The sequence below is a fragment of the Glycine max genome, chromosome 13 (assembly GCF_000004515.6).
Source record: "Glycine max cultivar Williams 82 chromosome 13, Glycine_max_v4.0, whole genome shotgun sequence".
In the NCBI taxonomy this organism is placed as follows: Eukaryota; Viridiplantae; Streptophyta; class Magnoliopsida; order Fabales; family Fabaceae; genus Glycine; species Glycine max.
In genome coordinates this window covers 22,587,506-22,606,709 of record NC_038249.2, presented here as the reverse complement: position 1 = coordinate 22,606,709, position 19,204 = coordinate 22,587,506, and the positions used below count along the sequence as shown (strand labels likewise).

Below are 19,204 nucleotides of genomic sequence, written 5' to 3'. Positions count from 1 at the left end.
GGTTGCAATGACATTGAATTTTTCTCAATTTGGCTGCTAAGATGAGCAATTGAGTGATGTGAGGATTTTGAATTTCATTTTTTATTAATGCATATATAATTTGACCAGAGAGCAAAACAACTTGGACGAGAGAGACTCCAAAAGGTAAGCACTAATCTCATATTGCAGCCTCTTTAGTATCTTTATCAATATCCATGTCTTCTTTGCGAGCTAGTGAATGTTCGTCATGAATTTCAGCTAGCTAATGGCAGTGGCGTTGTGTCATGAAGATTGAAGACAGTCAATTACTGGGACCTGCACTTCAAGCATAGGATTGATGGCAAGCCTCAGCAACCGTATATATATACATGCAAGTACGTACTAATTAACAAACTTGTTTCTTCTAATTTTATTTGTTTCAGAATCAGTATATAGTTCCCATAAACCCAGTTAGACAGGATTAAAAGAAGAGTGTATTTCATAATGTTTGCAATCTAATTGTGTTGTTGGCTTGCTATTATTGTTGCTATTGCTGCTGCTAAAATTTAAGAAATCATCCCTATATATATATGTATGTCATAACTCGTATGCAGAAAACTTCATGCTTATAATATAACTTAACAATTTTGACATATATATTTGACCCCTTACAGAAATTTTCCTGCTTATATTCGTAGGTAGTCAATATATAACGTCATGTTGTTAATGACTTTTAATTTAAAGCATGGGAAATGTTTTACACATTACCTATATACTCCTTTCGTCCTAAAATGATTGTAGTTTTAGCCTTTAAAAAAAGTTTTTAAAATATATTTGTTGTCCCTATAAAATTATCTAAGTATGGATTTTGTTTCTTCTGTCAAAAAATTTGTCTGTTTTACGTCCTCACAAAACTGAAATGTATTATCTTTTGACTCAGAGTTAGATTCAGTTGATCTCATATCTACCTGTCACTCTCTTATTGGACCAATTATTGGCTATTCTTTTCTTATGATTTCTAGGGTTTAAAAACCTCCCACAACTTGCAAAAAACCGCTAAAAATTGGAAGATAAATTTGAACAAACAAATGTCCTAAAAGAGAAAAAAGAATGGCCACCCACCAAGAATGTGCATAAAATTTCTTCTTTTGCCAATATAGCTTAGGGCCACCCACCAAGAATGTGCATTTCTTTTTTAGCTGAAAGGTGTTGAAAACACTTCTAACTTGGAGAAGATAATACATCTACATCAAAGGAAAAGGAAATAAAGTCTAAAAATAAAAATTTAGCTAAACATGTCGAAAATACATCGGTCAAAACAAAAATATAGAAACAAATAAAAATATAGGTTCGGTCATGGTGCATAGCTCCTAGAAGTCTTCAACCAACTTCGGCCTCCTCGATCTTCTTCCAACGTCTCCACAACATTCGCCTCAACAAATCAAGGCTCCAAAGCAAGCATCAAAGGTCAAAATAAGCAAATCAAAGCTTAACCACCAAGCAAAGGCAACAACAAGGCCACTTGGCAGAAACTCAAATCATCAAAGCTTAACCATCAAGAGCATACGCTAAATAATGCTTAACCACTCAAGACAAAAGCAACCAAGGCTTAACCATCCATGACAGAAGCTGAAACAATACTTGACCACCATGGACAGAAGCAAACAAATAAACAATGCTTAATCACCACGCATGATAGAAGCTACAATCATCAAAAACAAGCCTAAAAGACCGAAAACAATAAGCCAAAACAGGCCAAATATCAATGAAATATTAAGTTGTATAGTATAAAACTGAATCTGCCTTCAAAGAAAAGTCTGTACAAACAAGTTGTGTGCAAGAAAACCTTATCTCACCAAGCAAAAGAATAACATGGAGATTGAAGCTTGGTAAAAGTGGCTGGAAATCACCACTCACAATGAAGGGTGGTGGCACACGACGAAAGATGGCGATGATAGTGAATGGAGAGCTTGATCGGTGGGTTATGATGTGGAAGGCAAGTATAAATTTTATGTTGGTTAACTTTCTGTTTCAGTCAATGGCGAATGGAAATCGGTTTCCGTGACGAATAATGATGACATGCACGCGGTGGCTAAAAACTGCCTCACGACAACATAGACTAAAATCAGAGGGGTTTTATTGTGGACATGAAGAGGAGACGATTGATGGTGGTGGTTTCTTGGTTCACGACAGGAGTTGGCCGGAAAAATGAACTAGATTGAACGAAGAAAGAAAAAGTAATTGAGGAAGATGTGTAAATTTTCTCGAAAAAAGAAAGAAGATAGGTAAATGAAAAAGAGAGATTAAAGAAAAGAAAATTGTGGTGAAGTGCATCAGAGGAAAGAAAAATTGGAATGTATTCATAGTTTTGATACCATATTATAATTCATGGGAAGCAAATAGTGGAAGAAAGAAAACGGAGAAAAGGAAAAAGTAGTGGAAGAGAGAAAAATAGAGAAAATGAAAAAGTGATCAATATTGAGATAATATTCAAATAAGCAAATCAATTACAAAATCCACATCTCTTGACGTATATAGCCACTAATATCCTATGTCTCTAATATCTCTCTTCATTAATTACAAACCTTTATATGCTATTAAAAGTTTTATTTTAATTAGCTTGTGCATCTTCTCTTTAATCGCATACTTTTAATTCTTGCGCCCCTTTATTGAAATCCATTCATGGATCCAAACCATTCCTCATTCAGCCCTCTTATAATCTTGGTTTAAGCCTTGTTTCAGCCACGTGAGGCAGATAACATTAACTCATGGAAGCATATGTCATGAAAATGACTCTTCAAGCCATGAACAAAATCAGATTTGTGGGTGGTACCATTCCACAACCCGATCCCACTAATCCTAGGTTTAATGCATGGAAACACAATAACAACATTGTTGCTTCATTGATCTTAATTGTCTTGCAATGATGCATTTGTGCCTTTTCTTTTGGTTGTATAATAGTATTATTTAAAACAATTGAAACTCGGGTTGCCTTACCTTGTACATTTGGCGCTATCTTTAAATTTGAGTTATGGATGGATTTTTGTATTTATGTAATCCAAATATCAATGCCGAGTGGTACATCTGCGCATTGTAAATTAATTTGTAGACAAACAGAGAAGAAGCATGTACTTAATTACTGCATATCACATGTCTGAGCGGGCCAGTTAGAAGTTGTTAACATATTAAAAGCATTGAGCTGCTTCTGAAAAATTTTCTGATTTAATTTCTCTTTGATGGAGTGGACTTTGTGAAGGGAAAATTGTTGGACCAACTTCTTCGGAAACAAGGTATGTAATACCTCCCCAATATTTAACTATTGACAATGTAAGAGCCTTTTGTTATATCTATTGCAAAGTGACATGAAAATGATGAATATCTTTAGGTTTATTATTGGTTTTATGTATATGTTTGAATTATTCATTGAAGAAACGATTGAGTTTGTCCTTTTAAGTTATTTGACATCTATTATTAGTTTATCAGTTAGCTAATCTTATTAAACACTTTTAATTAAATCATCTGCCTTATAAGTTTTCAGTAGTTTTACCAAATATAACTTATATATTTTCATCAATTATTTGTATAATTAGTTTTTTTCCTGTTAATTCAAATTTGTTTTTCTTGTTGAAGATTGACATTGGATACAGATTATTGACTTGCTTTATTATAATGTTTCTCAAAGTTTAGTGTATATTTGGATTGGTTTGTTTATTTTGATGAATATCTCTTTTTAGCTAGCTTCTTGACATGCAGACTTTTTTTTGAAAAATAACTATTTCTTAAAAGCTAAACTAAAATACTCACAAATGGATTGAGTTATATTAGATTTTATGACTGATTGACTCTCATGTTTCATATTAAAGGTTTGAGTTTGCTGTGTTTATCTTATATATAAGTCTTTTTTAAGTCTTAACTACTTGACCTCTTCAAGATCCTAATAGTTAAAAACATGTTTATAGTGAGACATACATTAAGTTAGTTTACAAACATACCTTTAAAAACCTTCACTTATGTGCAAGCTAACGATCCAGGTTAAGTTTTTAAATAGACTATCAAGTATACATATAAAATTTGAGGATGGATCAAATTATACCGATATAACTTTAACAATTATTATATCATTTTATAACTTGATATAAATATGATTTTAATTTATCTTATTGTTGAATTATATTTATATATTATTAAAATCATTGATGTCAAATTTTATCAAAATTAAACAATAACAAGATAATCAAATGATTTTAATCTATATGAACAAAGTAGTAAATGATTTTCAATTAATATGAAATTTTATATACATATCTATGTAAAATGAACTTTCAATCCAATTGTGAGTTCTAAGAAAACATTATTCAATTAAAAATTATAGAATGATGTAATAGTTATTAAAGTTACACTGATATAATTTAATTTTTCTTGTATAATTTTAATATATTATAATATAAGTTTAATATAATAATGATAATAATAATAACTATAATATTATTATCATTGCAATGCATGTCTTAGTTTTTAAAATATAAGAATATGAAATAAATTTTAAATATTTAATATATTAAATATTTTTCTTTTTATTATGCTGATCACAATCGATGTCAATGAAGATGAAAAACTTTTCATTACCAAATTTTTTAAATAATAGAAAAATATATTGACCTTTTTATTCCCCATCCTTTTATATAGCAAGTCCAAACAAAAAGTAAACAGTATGATAGTATCAATTTTATCTTCTTTTATTATCATTTTATTTTCTTTCATTGTCGTATTCTCTTCAATCTCTTGACAGTGGAACCCACGTGTTGGGCAGAAAATTGTCGAGAAAGTGACAATGAACAAATAATTAATAAATAGATAATGAATAAAGATAAAAAGAATAGAATTAATTTGAGGATGGTATACAGTTGAAGTTGTACATATTTTTTAAGATTTAATTACTTATTTTGATTCCTTACAAAAAAAAAAAAAAAAACACTCTTTAATTTCGTGACAGTGGAACCAACGTGTTGGACAGAGAATTGTGGAGAAACTGATAGAGGAAAAATTAATTAATAAATACTGATAATTAAAAAGAATAGAGATTGAGGATATATGGTATGGAATAAAAGAAATTAAAATAATATATATAAACTAAAAAAATATAAAAATAATACATATAGATACTAAGATAGTAATAATATATAATATAACTGTTTTAAGTGATTTTGCATTCTGAGACAATCATTTTCCGTTCCCTTTTTGGTTCACTGTCGGATTCGGACACGAAACCTACTCCCCTCTCTCTTGTTCCTCTTCCCCCGCCTCCGTTAAACCCTATCTTTCACATGTCACAGACTATCATGACTTAGTTTTCCCTCTAAACAATGTCAAATAAATTAATGCTGTGAATTGAATTTAATTACACTGTTTCTAGGTTGTTAGTCGATCTCTCATTTTCAGCTGCCCTTTTGGTAAAGGAAACATGATGAACAACGGAAAGTTGGCAGGATAAGACATAAGAGGTATGTATGTGTGATTTCTTTCATTCCATTTATATGGGTGAAAACTTTATCTTCAGGCATTTCTACTAATGGAATTACTTTGATCATCATAAAGATAGTAGCTGCCATTATTTTTGGTTGTATATATGGGGGAATTGTAATGTCCTGTTGATTCAAATGATGAGAATCCGTATCAGCTGATGGGTCAATGCATTTTGTTTGGTTTGATACTTCGATTGATCCTTTGTGTTGTTTTTTAATTTATGTTTTTTTTTCATCTTAGGGCGGGTGCGTAATTAATGCTATATATACAGCACTTATAAATTATCTAATAATAGAATTAATGCCAAAGATTTACCTTAACATGTTTTGCAACACACTATATATAATTTGAGATATATGGTGTCTAACTGGACGTTAATTATTAACTTCAATTTTCTTCTGTAGACTAGGAAATTTTGATAAATGCCTTCAAATCTCTAAAACATTTTGATTTCTGAGTAAAATGTTAAAATGCCCATGTTTAATTCACGAAGCTAGTGTTAATATATCTCTTGAGATCAAAATCATTAGATCGATGTTTTTGAAATATTTAAGCGGGGCAAATGATAGATATGTGATAAACTTGTATGAGTGCTCAACTCCATCAATCACCTCTTTTATTTTTCCTATCTGAACATGATAAGTGGAGGATAAAATGAGCACATTGCATCTTGCAAGGATTAGCTAGAACAGTGGAATGGCAGCTGAGTACTAATATCAAATTATCAATATATCGTTTTTCCTTTAGATTTTTTTTTATTTCTTCTAAAATTCTAAAACTATAAATAATTTCAGCTTGAACATCTTCCAAATTAGGTGACAAGTTGATGCCGTTGACAAGTAAAAGCTTGTCATCTATTTGACTTTCTTGATACAAGTATTGAATTACAAATATTGCTGCTTATGGTAAATTTATACTGATGAACTCTTTTTACTCAATTATTATTTGATTTTCATCTTTAAATTAATAGCATATATATACTTGAATCTGGCGTCTTTGAAAGATGCCACATAGTTTTAGTTTCAGACACTTTATTTTACAACATGTTTGATCTGATAAAACAGTTTGCTTCCATCTTCGATTTTCACAAATAATTGTAAAAATATCATTTTATTTTTATTTGATTTTCTGCATTTAAAGATTTATACAACATTAAAACAAGACTTTGACCATTATATGGACACTAATGCTGCACTTTGTGAATTATGGATTAATTGACACTTCAAATGTTTTGTGTGAAGTTTCGACTTTTGTTATTTTATGTTTTTGAATCGTAATGAAAGGAATATTAATTGTTGTTTGGTGTTATATAATTTCATACTTTAGTGGGTATTTCTGATATGTATAGTTGAAATTTTTATTGAGAATGGTAAATCACTATCTGTATTATTGTGTGAAAAGATATTTAATTTCTTCAAGTAGACTTCAAGACTTCTTAAGTTGCACTTGATGTATTTAATGAATTTAAGCATTTTTTTTTATTAGAAGCGTTTCTGATTGCTGTGGTTGTAAAATCCTCCCTTGCTTAGATTGATCACAGATGAGAATGAGATGTATAGAAAAGGGACAAGCCAGTGTGAGATATAAAACAAAGAAAGGTTCCTAATTGTTGGTAAATTAATCCATACTATCTTAATCTAAATCCTTAATTAACTGTATCTGTGATGTTCTATTGTTTTATATCTGACAATATGTTAGATATTTATATTCAACCGTTATTTAGGAGATTGATTTTAGAAAAGGTTTCATGCATGTTAAACACAATACATATATATGCCAAGATAACTACTTAATTTGATGCAAATTAAAATTATATATGTCCAAAGGGGGTAATTTTGATTTTGTTGGGACTTTGGATTATGGATTGTAAAACATAGATCTTGGACATGGTTTATGACAAAGGTGAAGGCCTGAAGGGTAATCGGTCTATGTTTTCAGATTGGTGTATTAGTACCATAGCTTGTATTAGGCAACATCTTTGATTTTGCTTTGAACACTACTCTTGTACATAGCCACATAGGTGAGAAAACTCTTGTACTCTTTTGAATAAATCTTTTGCCTATAAAAAACAAACACAATGCCAAGACAAGTATTGCTATATATATAATATGCAGGTAGGTAACAACTGATGTAATAAACTTTTACCCATTTTAGCATGTCCTTGAGAATTTTTATTTGAAGATATTGTTTAAGGATTGTGATGGTGGAATGAGAAGAAAATGAACCTGTGCAGGATGAACCGATGAAGGGCAATGTTTGGTGCAAGAGTGGATTCAGAAGACATCAACGTCAAACCTAGAGATATTTCTGAAGGCAGCAAAATTTATACTCTCTAGCCTCCAATGGTTGACTGCCAGATGACTCAGTTTCTGTGGTGAGTAAAGAATCAATTGAAATCATTGACAAGATTTTCTTAGGAGAGTTACTATGGTACCAAGAGAAAACTAAGAATTTTGGTACAAATGTTTTTTGGACCAATAGTTGAATAAGTTTAAACACATTAAGTACGTGTTTAGATTAAAATTTGTAAATTTTTTAGTTGGGTTAAACTTAAGTTTACCACTACAAAAACAACTCAAGTGTTATTTCCACAAAACTGAATTTTAGACAAAATTTTAATATACAAACATATTTTTAATGGTAATCAAATATGTCATAAGATTGGGTTTACTCTTTAAACTGAATTTGGTACCTATAATAGAGAGGAAAAGTCTAACATAACCTATAAAAGAGAGGAAAAGAGAAAATTTCTCAATAAATAGTACCAAAACTCTTGACTTTAGAAGATTGCAATAGAACATCTCTTTTTTTCAATGGATCAAATTAATATTATCAGACATTTTTAAAGTGGATATCCCAGAGAATGTGGTGCGGGACTTATTAAAGAGAGAAGCACAATACACAACAATAAAATTGATGTCTTGAAAAAGCCATACACAACAAGGAAAAAGGAGTAAATTTAAAAAAAAAATGAACCAGGTTTAGTCTAGGGCCAATAGCTAGGGCTTTCACTTTGATCAGAAACGCTTAGAAGTTGCTCAAGATAGTCAACTCCCAAGTCCTCTAACACCACCACACTTTGTGTTGGATCCTCTGATGTCCCTTTCCCTTTACACTTTTTAGCTTTTGATGAGAACTTTCTTTGGATGCAGTGCCTCTCCTTGAGTGCAAGTGCAGGAGAAGAACCATTGCAACAGCTATATTGGATCTCTTGCAAAGAATCTTTGACCCTTTTGATCGGAAAATTGAGCACAGCATTATGGCCTCTCATGGAAAATGCAGCTTGGTCATAAGCCAAAGCAGCAGCCTCTGCAGTGTCAAAGGTTCCAAGCCAAACCCTAGTGCCATTCCTCGTCGTGTCTCTGATCTCTGCTGCATATTTTCCCCAAGGCCTTTTCCTTACACCTGTGTACGACCTTTCCTTATTCTGCACTTCAGATTTCACCACCACTTGCTTTGCCTTGCTATGGTTTCCTTTTGGTGCCATGGAGAAATTATCAACCATATCGAAGGAAAGAGAATCGTGAAGAGGGTCAAGAACATCATTTCTTGGCAACGAATCGAACAAAATTTCGTAAGGGTCCTGCGACATGTTCCAATCCGGGTTCTGGAAGAAAGGGGAAGACATACTAGGCATTGGGCAACTATTTTCTGTCGCTTTGTCATCTTCCCATCTTGACTTAATTTATTTGCCTCAAATCCGGTTCTAGATTATTATTCTAATATCAACTTGGGTTATTTAATGTGGAGGTCTTAGGAATATATGGTGAAAGTTATGAGAGATTCACAGATCTCATTACACTAAAAAAAAACTTTGTACCCCATTGCCCGGAGGCTCTTCGTTATGCGAAGGTATGGGGGAGGGATGTTGTACGCAGCCTTACCCTTGCATATGCAAAGAGGCTGTTTCTAGATTCGAACCCATGACCAACAATAAAAAAATTTTGGTGATAAATTACTCAATAATTCCTTCTCTTGTTTGTTGTACATTATCAATAAATTTTTGGTGAATTTGTGTTTAAAATATAAGGTTAATCATGCTTCGTTCTCTTGACAGAAAGAGGAGGAATTATAACGAACCGGTGAAAACGGAAACCAGACTTTTGATATACATAAAGTTATGCAAGATGTGAGTACGTTATTTCTCTAACGGAGTGTTCACGATGTTTAAATATGGCCCATCAGAAGTTGATTGCAACCGCAAGAGTCAAAGTGCATGCTGTGTGAGTATTTTTTGGAGTGGGTCATTCGGGTAATTCTATATCAAAGGGTGTGGTCAATGCTGTTAACTGTCCATGTAGATGATTGCACTTAGATATGTAGTTTTTCTTGGGTAAGGTGGGAAGCTTTATGCTATGATGGTTTCATATGTCATGCAAGTATATGGTAACCATTGAAACAGCAATTTGGTTGGGTATTGATGTAATCACTACTTGTATTTGGTTTGGTATCCCTGTACTTGTTATATATATGTATATATAAAAGTATTTGCTGACAAAAAACAAAAAACGGACTAAAGGGAAAGAAAAATAAGGAAAGGAAATTTCCTATTGTAGATCAAAGAGTAGGTGAAAGAAATGATAGGGGGTGTATGCAATCCTTACTCAAATACTATTTATTTTTAATTTTTTTATAAATAAGAATAAATTATGTAATAATTTTATAAATATGTAACAAATTAAAATACAAAAAAATAAAGTATAATTACGAATGGTATTTTTTAAGAAATAAAGTGTCAGTAATAACTACAAATAAAATGAAAAATATGAATTTGTTATTTATACTTAATTATATTCAAGATCAAAGTTTGAGTTTTTGATATTTTTTATTACAATGAAAAAAAAATATTTAATAAATTCGTGGTTTAAAGTATCTGCATCCAAATTATCAATGCTTGTTTGAAAATAATTTTTTAATCAATAAATGTTAATTACTAATCTTGTTAAAAGGTTAAAGGTTAGTGGAAGAAATTTAAACTCATGATTTCTAGGTTCAATGATCAATCTTATAACTTTAATTTATATCAAATTGGTAAGGATTATAAAGATGAGTTTGAATTTTATAGTGATAATAGAATTCTCATTGATGAGTAATTTGTAAATATTTTAACAAACCTTTTTTAAAAACTATAAGACCAGTCCTGATCTTGGTTATACACAATGAAAAATCCAAAAATAAAAAATAAAAAAAATACCTAGGACAATAGAAATTGCGTGTTCGAAAAGGATTAATAAGCAGACCTACGATAAGGCACAGCAGCAAGAATTAGAAAAAATGCTGCCTAACATAGAAAAGCATTATAGATGAATTAATTAACAAACCCCATGTTAACCGCACCTTTCCCAAATCAGAATCAAGTGTTAGAATAATGCCGCCCTGCCTAAAACAGAAGCATTATAGATAAATTAAGAGGCAAACCCATGTTGATTGTTGACCGCACCTTTGCCTAATCACAATCACATGATTAATTAAACACTTAAACATTCTCATTTGAGATTTTTTTTTACTATAAATTTAAAGTTGAGTTAGGATTCAGAAGTTTAATATTCATCTCTTCCCTTCAAAACAGTTAGCACACATAGCGTATATATATGAGTATGTTTAATTTAAATAATATAATATTTATTTAAACTCTAAAATAATTAAAGATCAATGGTAGCAATAAAAAGTTGTGAATTTTTTATTTTATTTAATTTATTACTTTTATTTTTTTAATGAGTTTTCTATAAAGTATTTTTTGTTACTACATAGCTCTTCAGCTAAGTATTTTTTTTATTAACTTTCCATTTAATATCTTTAAATATCATAAACTTTTCATTTTATTTATCTAAGAGACTAAATAGAAAATATATTTAACATATTAAGTTAAGGTAATACATTTCAAACATATTTTAAAAGTTCTTTCTTCTTCTCAAAAACATATTAAAAAAGTGACTTGACTTATAATTTGAAACATATTAAAAAAAAAGTTTTTTGTCTTATATTAATTAATTTATTTAATGAATGAATAAGCTGTCTAAAGTTAATACTAGTATGCTTCTAGAAATAACGTCGACACAACTTGAATCTTCTTTTTAGTATTAAAAGAGAATTGAACGAAAGACTAGAATATGGTCACTCAGGCACATGTTTCAATAGAATATTGTTGGAGTTGGGTGCTGGGTATGGATTAAATGCATGGTGCCGGGTGTGAATGCTCAAGGTTTTTTCATCCCAGACCTTCACGTATGTAGAAGCAATTGGTTTTAATTTGAAGGATTAGCACCTAAATTAATATATATACATATATGAACATGAGGCAAATGTATCAGGACACACACAGGCGCAGCCTGTCATCATAATTAATGACCGTCATATTTCTTTTCATTTCTTCAATAATGTACGCATGCACTATTTGTCTTACACTTATCTTCAAATCCATATATACATGTTACATAAATTTGCAATAGCATTTAATTTGTCTGAAATTGGCTCTACTTTTGACAATATCATTCTTGCTTATTTAACAAGACAGCCAAAATGTACGTAAGTACTAATCTTCTTAGACTTGCAGGCTCTTCATTTTCTGTGTCTTATTCTTTAATTGTATATGTTCCTCATATTTTTCAGCTAATGCCATGTAGTGGCTGTGTTATGAAGACAACGAATTACTGGGACCAGCAAACACATGATGACAGGCCTCAACAAACAGTACATACAAGTGAGTATAGAGAAATATTATTTATTCAACAAATTTTACAATTGGAAGGGAGAAAGAGAAAAAAAGAGAAAAATATATGAAATGTAATAAATGACTCTAGACAGAAAGTATTATTGTATAAATTGTTTATGAATAATATAACTCTTAATTAAAAGAGTTTTACTTCTAATTATTTTTGTTTCAGTACCTTAAGTTTCCTCAAAATCGGTTAGACATTTCTGTAGGAATTAAGAGGGCTGAGCAAAATAAAAAGGCAGAATTAAGAGGGATGAGATCGAGTTGAGTTTGTTTCATACTATATTTGCAATCAGATTTTGTTGTTGGCTTATTGTTGTTGCTGTTAAAATTTAAGAAATCACTCAACTATAGTCCAGAGGACATAGGCATAACACCTCATGTTACTGATTTCTTATAGAAAAGTTACCGCACACAGACATATATAATTCAGTACTGATCAATGTGTAATTAACTATTTATTTTGAAGGAAGGAAAGGAGAATAAAATTCATCCCTGTTTTTGTCTTTCCTTTAATATTAGAAAAAATCAAAAGAGAAAAATATTTATATTTTAAATTATGATGGCTAGATTATCTTTAATATAAATACTTGAATTTGTCTAATTTAAGACTATTATAATAAATTATTTTATTTTTTCTCCTATCCCTCCACTAAGCAAAAAGTATCTCTGACCTGTCATTGACTCAATTAAAATCTTTTTCCTCCCTTTCCTTACCTCTATTAAAATCTCTTTCTTTAATCTATACTTCTTAACTTGATTACGTGTGTGTGGCAAGTTACGACTTTGGTCTTTAGAGTTTGAAGGATACTCTGCAGGAAAAAAAATCTAATCGTAGCAAAAATCTAATGGGAAAAATAAATTTTACTATTAATATTAATTACAATTATACTAATATAAATTATTTTTAATTATTTATATTTTTTAATGGAATATCATTAAAAAAAAATCCATAATTAAAAATAATATTTAATTTAAAGACGGTGCTGACATAAGTAAACATTATCTTTAAAACTTTACTTTCTAAGACGATATTTATATATCATCGTCTTAAAAGACTAACTTTCAAAGACGATACTTAGATTAACACCATCTTAAAAAACAAACTTTTAAAGATGTAGTTACGTAAGCATTGGCTTATGCTTATACTTTTTTGTATCCTATTTTTGACCATCTTAGAAAAGCATTTTTATAATAATGAACTTCTATTGAGAAAACAGAAAAAAAAAATAAAAAATAAGAAGTCATGTAAATGCATTCCACTTCTGCCTCCAAAGTTGTAGCATCCTTTAAAAAAAAACCTATTGATAAAAAAGTCACATACAACCGTGAACTTGTTTTTATTGGAATAGTTACCCTTGATATAAAGGAATTAATTGTTTATTGTGTATTTGTAAGTTTATGGTATAAAATATCTCATATATCAACTTAAATACTTTAAATTATTTTTTAATAAATAAATGTTGAATAAACATTATATACAATAAATGATGTACTAAGGGGTGGAGTTTAGTTTAATTGGTTAAGTAAGATAGGTAAATGATTGTAAATTGTTGGTCCTATCTTTAATTTTTACAGGATAAAAATATACTGTAAATGATGTCTTTGGTATCAATTTGACTGTGTTTTCAGACTAAATGTGGTAAAAAGTTTCATAAAGATCTTTTAATGGGCTTGTTAATAAGCATTTTAAAAATTGAAACATTCGATGGTGCTTTCTTAGCTAAATTTAGAAAGATTTGAAACCTTATATAGTGCTTTCGTGGAAGTTGCTGTTATGCCTCTCCTAAGAGCGGTGGCATTCGTGGAAGGTGCTGTTATGCAAACTAGCTACCAGCAAAGGCAAATTTACTTTAAAAGAGGAATATTAATAAAAACATTATGATCTCATTGTGTTCAATAAATCTCATGAAGAGGTGCAACACTTGTTTTATACATGTGTATCTTACTATGTGTGGCAATTAATTCGATATGGCGCCATTATAATGGTCGCGTTCGTGGAAGGTGCTGTTATGCAAACTACCAACAAAGGCAAATTTACTTAAAAAGAGGAATATTAATAAAAAAAATTATGATCTCAATTGTGTTCAATAAATCTCATGAATTGAAGAGGTGGAACACTGTACTTATTTTATACGTGTAATACAAGTAGTTTATATTAGTATTTGGTTGGAAAAGAATGAGAAAAAAAAATTCTAAAACATAATTTGTTTGGCGTAACTATTTATTTTGAAGGAAGGAAAGGAGATCATACAATTCCATATTTTCAAAAATCTTAGACAAATTAGGTGAAAGGATACACGACACACATACTAAAATTTTATTTGTGAATTTAATTACTTAATTAACCTTGAAAAAGACTTTTTATTTATCCGTTTATATATATATATATATATATATATATATATATATATATGGACAAATTATTCCGATAATAGCATTGACTATTCTGTTGTAGGCTTGTAGGCATAGCTAGTAAAATTTGATGCTTTTAAGCAGTCCAATTTTTTAGTAGAACAACACAAGCCGGCCCTGGTGACTGTTTAGTGTTTACCCTATCTTTCAGTTTCACCCACACGAAGCCCCTCTTTTCTGTCTAATTCTTATGCTAATCCAATGGCTACAAATTTCACACTGTTGCAAAGTTACTGATGACCCCTCTCATACCTGTGGGTTTTTGAAGGGAAAACGATTTCGTGGAAAGACGGTGAAGGACCAAACATTGGATCGATGGAAAGAGGTATTTCTGATATTTTCATTCTAACTCATTTTTAATGAAAATTTCATTTAATTCATAGCTAGGTATTATGGAGTGAGAGCTAGTTGTTTATTACTGTTGAGTGTTGATGGCATTTGTATCCGATGTGTATTTAACTATTTATAATAGTATATATGATATTTGATTTATTTTTCGTATTACTTAAAGGAGCCTAGTGAAAAATGTTATAGACACAATAGTATGTAAATCATATATATATATATATATATATATATATATATATATATATATATATATATATATATATATATATATATATATATATAATTACTTTCATATTATTGGAATATCGGACAATGAGTTTATATTAAAAATTCTTCGACATCAGTATTAACTAAAAATTATTATGTTAACTTGATTTACAATGGCATTCACATGATTTTATTTGTTTATTTTGAGAAGGTTTTTTCCCCATTTTTGCTGATTTCCACCTTTATGTTATTTTGTTAGGAAGGAAAAAAAATAGAATAGATGGAAATAAAGAACAGAAAAATAAAATGAATGGAAATATATGAGAAATACATAAAAGTAAGAGTATTTGATTTAAGAGTAATAGATAGAAAATATGAAAAACGATATAAAAAATCAATAATTAAGGACTACAGATTGATTATAGTTTTTAAAGCTAATTATCATTCATTTGAGAGTGGAAATAAAAAGGTTTGAGATCGATACCTTTTTAATTTCTATTATATTAAATATCCTTGACTTCTAATCTCCTCTCTAATTTCCTCTCCCTTCTCCCTATTTTTCTTCTATTTCAATGCTATCAAACAAAGGAACTCTTATATACTTTATCTCATAGCTAGAAAGAAAAAAAGTATATTAAAATACTCGAAGTCTATTTCAGTTTCTAGTTTTACAATTTATTTTTGAAAAGCTGATATTAGTTTTTGTGTTTTTTTTTTAAGGAACATTGAACATTTCCCTATCCAATAACGCCTAAAAATATATAATAGATTTATTGTCTGATTTACTCCTTCTAATTCTAAAGTGGTTTTTTTATTTAATAGTTTAGCAAGAGATAGAAAAACTTATGAAACAAATTTACAAGAGAAAGAAATAAGAGATAAGAGGAGAATAGAGAGAAGCATGATAAGATAGGAGATGTGATAGAGATAAAAAAAAAATGTATACAAATTTATTACATTATTAACATTATTCGAATGAATATACTAATACAAACATACACACGCAATTCGTGAATCCTTCTATATCTGGTTGCTGGCATGTCCTAGTTCCCACTTTATTTCTTGAGTTTGGAACTTCTGATTAGATAGTAATATGCTTGCATAGTTTAGTTATTGGTGATATTATCCTTTGTTTGGCCTGCCACTGTTTAGCTATATATTTTATATTGTAAATGCTTACTCACAGCAAACCTTGTAATTCATAATAAAAACATTAGACCCTGTATGTTTTTTAGAAGATAAGACAAGCAGGGACGATATGTGTGAATGGCAAATGGCTATCGCCAACTATAAGGAGAAGTTTTTATGAAGTTATAACTCCAAATTTCATTGTCAGCTAGCATGTATAAAAAATATGCAAAGGAAGAAATATATGGTGATAAAGATAAATTTCTAGCTTCAACTGATTCATCATTTTGTTATTTTCATCTTTAATTTATTTAAAAAATAAAACAAAGGGGCCTTCGATATTAGCTGATAGCCTATAGAATATCCTCTCTTGTAAATTAGTTATTCAACCAGTTTCATTGCCTTGTAGTGATGTTGTTTTGTTCTTCTTTAGGCAATATATTTAAAACCATTGAAATTAACCGATGTCCTTATATATACATTTAGTTCTATCTATAAATTTAATTTATGGATGAGCTTAATTATTATGCTTTTTGATATATGTAATCTTACTATCGATAATGAGTACGAACTACATCTTCATTGTAAATAAATTTATTTAATTAGACAAACAAATAAAGAAACTTGTATTGGTGAATTAAGGTCAAATTGATCTCATTAAGAAAGGTGGAGAACATATTTGATATTTGACATTGCTTCAAATAGTATTGTTTTCAAAGGATACTGGAGGGAACAAAAAAAACATAAAGAAGAAATTGTACTTAGTAATTGTAATCACAATTATAAAAATTATTGTCTGTTTGATATCGATCACTTGTTTGATACGCCAGTCAGAAGAGATTAACAGATTAAAAACATTGAGAAGCTTCTGATTCTTTTCCCCCTCTTTAATGCAGAATGACCAATTGTGAAGGGAAACTGTTGGCTGAACTTCTTCGGACACAAGGTAAGCGAGGCCTCCCTAATATACTATTACTAATCATATATTATATAATAGCAATTTGTAGCTTTTGTAATGCGTATTCCAAGGTGACATGAAAATGATGAATGTCTTTGGTTTATTATTCGTTTTTCGTTTCCTTTTGATGATGAACAGTTCTCTGAAGAATCAAATAGATTCTAATTCTTTAGTAACACGTACGCTATTGGAATAAACCTTTCCCTAATTAGTAATCCAAGGGCTTTTAACCTTTTGATTTAATTTATAAGTTGACTTAACAACACAAAAAATGGTGTTAGTTGTACCCAGATCAACATTAGATTTTAGAAAATAAGTAATATATAAAATATGATTTTTACTACACTCTTTATATTTCTAAAATTGAATTTTAGATTCTAAATTATCTGTATAATTAGTTTATTTTCTGTTAATTAAAATTTGCTGACGACGAACATAGGATTCAGATTCTTTGCTTCCCTTTTTTTTTAAAAAAAACATTTCTCAAAGTTTAGCGTATGTCACTATGTTTGAATGAGTATATTTATTTTCAATGAAATAATTTTTTTAGTTTTTTTTTAAATTATGAAAATGAAACTAGCTAAAAGAAACATGTGTTTCAGTTCAATTGAAGAACATTTTATTTTATTTATAATGTTTTTTAAGGAAATTATTTTATATTTCAACTATATATATATATATATATATATATATATATATATATATATATATATATATATATATATATATATATATATATATATATTTCAAGTATTTATCTTTACACTGGTCTTACCTGTTAATTTGTCCAAATTAAATGACCCATATGTATTGCACCGATGATGAATAAAAATAAGTGTACTTTATTTGTTTGGCCTACGGGAAAGATTGTCTTATAACTCTTGAAAGACAGATCTGATTTTCAAAAACAAAACAATAAATATTACAAAAGCTCTGTTTTAAAATGGCCTATCTATTTGTCTCTTCTTCTGCTTGCAGATATGATTGTTTCAATAAAGGAATTTTAAACTTTTTCGTACAATTTTATGTTTAGTACAAAAACTTTATGAAAATATATTAAACATGAAAAAAGGAATATAAATAATTGGGAAAAATATATAAAAGAAATACGACATATTCTTACCATATAATTGCTCACAAACAATAAATTGTATACATAAAAACTTTTGAAATGGAAGTTCGTATAATATTAACTTTAGTGATGTAGTTTTGCTCACGAACAGCTAATCAAATTATTATGATTTTGTTTACAAATAAAATTTCTGAACCTTTTTCTTCTCACCCATGTCATGTGCAGTCCACTTAGATGGAAACATTAGTTAACAGTGCAAAGTGGATAGTTTTTGGTTTGTTTAGAATGGAAAATTTTGAAGGAACGGTTCAGATGAAATGAACATAAAGGGGAATATCTATGATGCGTATGAAAGTAATGTGGTATCTATAATGGATGTATATGGGTTTAGGTATCCGTTGTAACTTGTTTTAAATTTATATTATCTGTTGTTGATTAAAAAACTATAAAAGTGAATATAAAGTTTTTTTATAATAAAATAGAAGAATAAATTAAAAGAAGGAAATATTTAGGAGCAAAAACATTTTAAACAATAATTCTTCAGAGAGTAAAATAGAAAGAAGTACAAAACTATGAGTACTCATACTTTTTTGAATAAATTATACATACACTTCCTTATTTTGTCAAATTAAGTAAAACACTTTTCTTTATCTTTACACAAACCTCCTCTAATTATTTAAAAAACAGTATACTACACCCCTTTTCACGTTACGCATACCCTAAAGGTTTAAAAAACATTACACGGTATATTCCATTAAGGGAGTCATTGTAAGGGTAAAAAAAAAAAAAGAATATTTTGTATAATTATTTGACAAAATTTCAAGAGATATTAGTATAAATTTGTTCTATTTTTTTTACCATAAAATGATTTTTTATTTAT

General features: G+C 29.3%; 1 protein-coding gene and 1 long non-coding RNA gene across 2 annotated transcripts; one reads left to right on the top strand and one right to left on the bottom strand.

Moving 5' to 3' along the window:
• Positions 1-10,101, top strand: LOC102665046 (uncharacterized). Its single transcript, XR_001384090.2, has 6 exons — positions 1-144; positions 238-353; positions 3,215-3,248; positions 5,372-5,459; positions 7,715-7,855; positions 9,539-10,101. It is a non-coding gene; the product is annotated as an uncharacterized lncRNA (long non-coding RNA).
• Positions 7,903-9,299, bottom strand: LOC100812017 (ethylene-response factor C3). The gene has a single exon (XM_003541303.5). The coding sequence runs from the start codon at positions 9,116-9,118 to the stop codon at positions 8,468-8,470; it is 651 nt and encodes a 216-aa protein (XP_003541351.1). The 5' UTR covers positions 9,119-9,299; the 3' UTR covers positions 7,903-8,467.
• Positions 10,102-19,204: the final 9,103 nt, after the last annotated feature.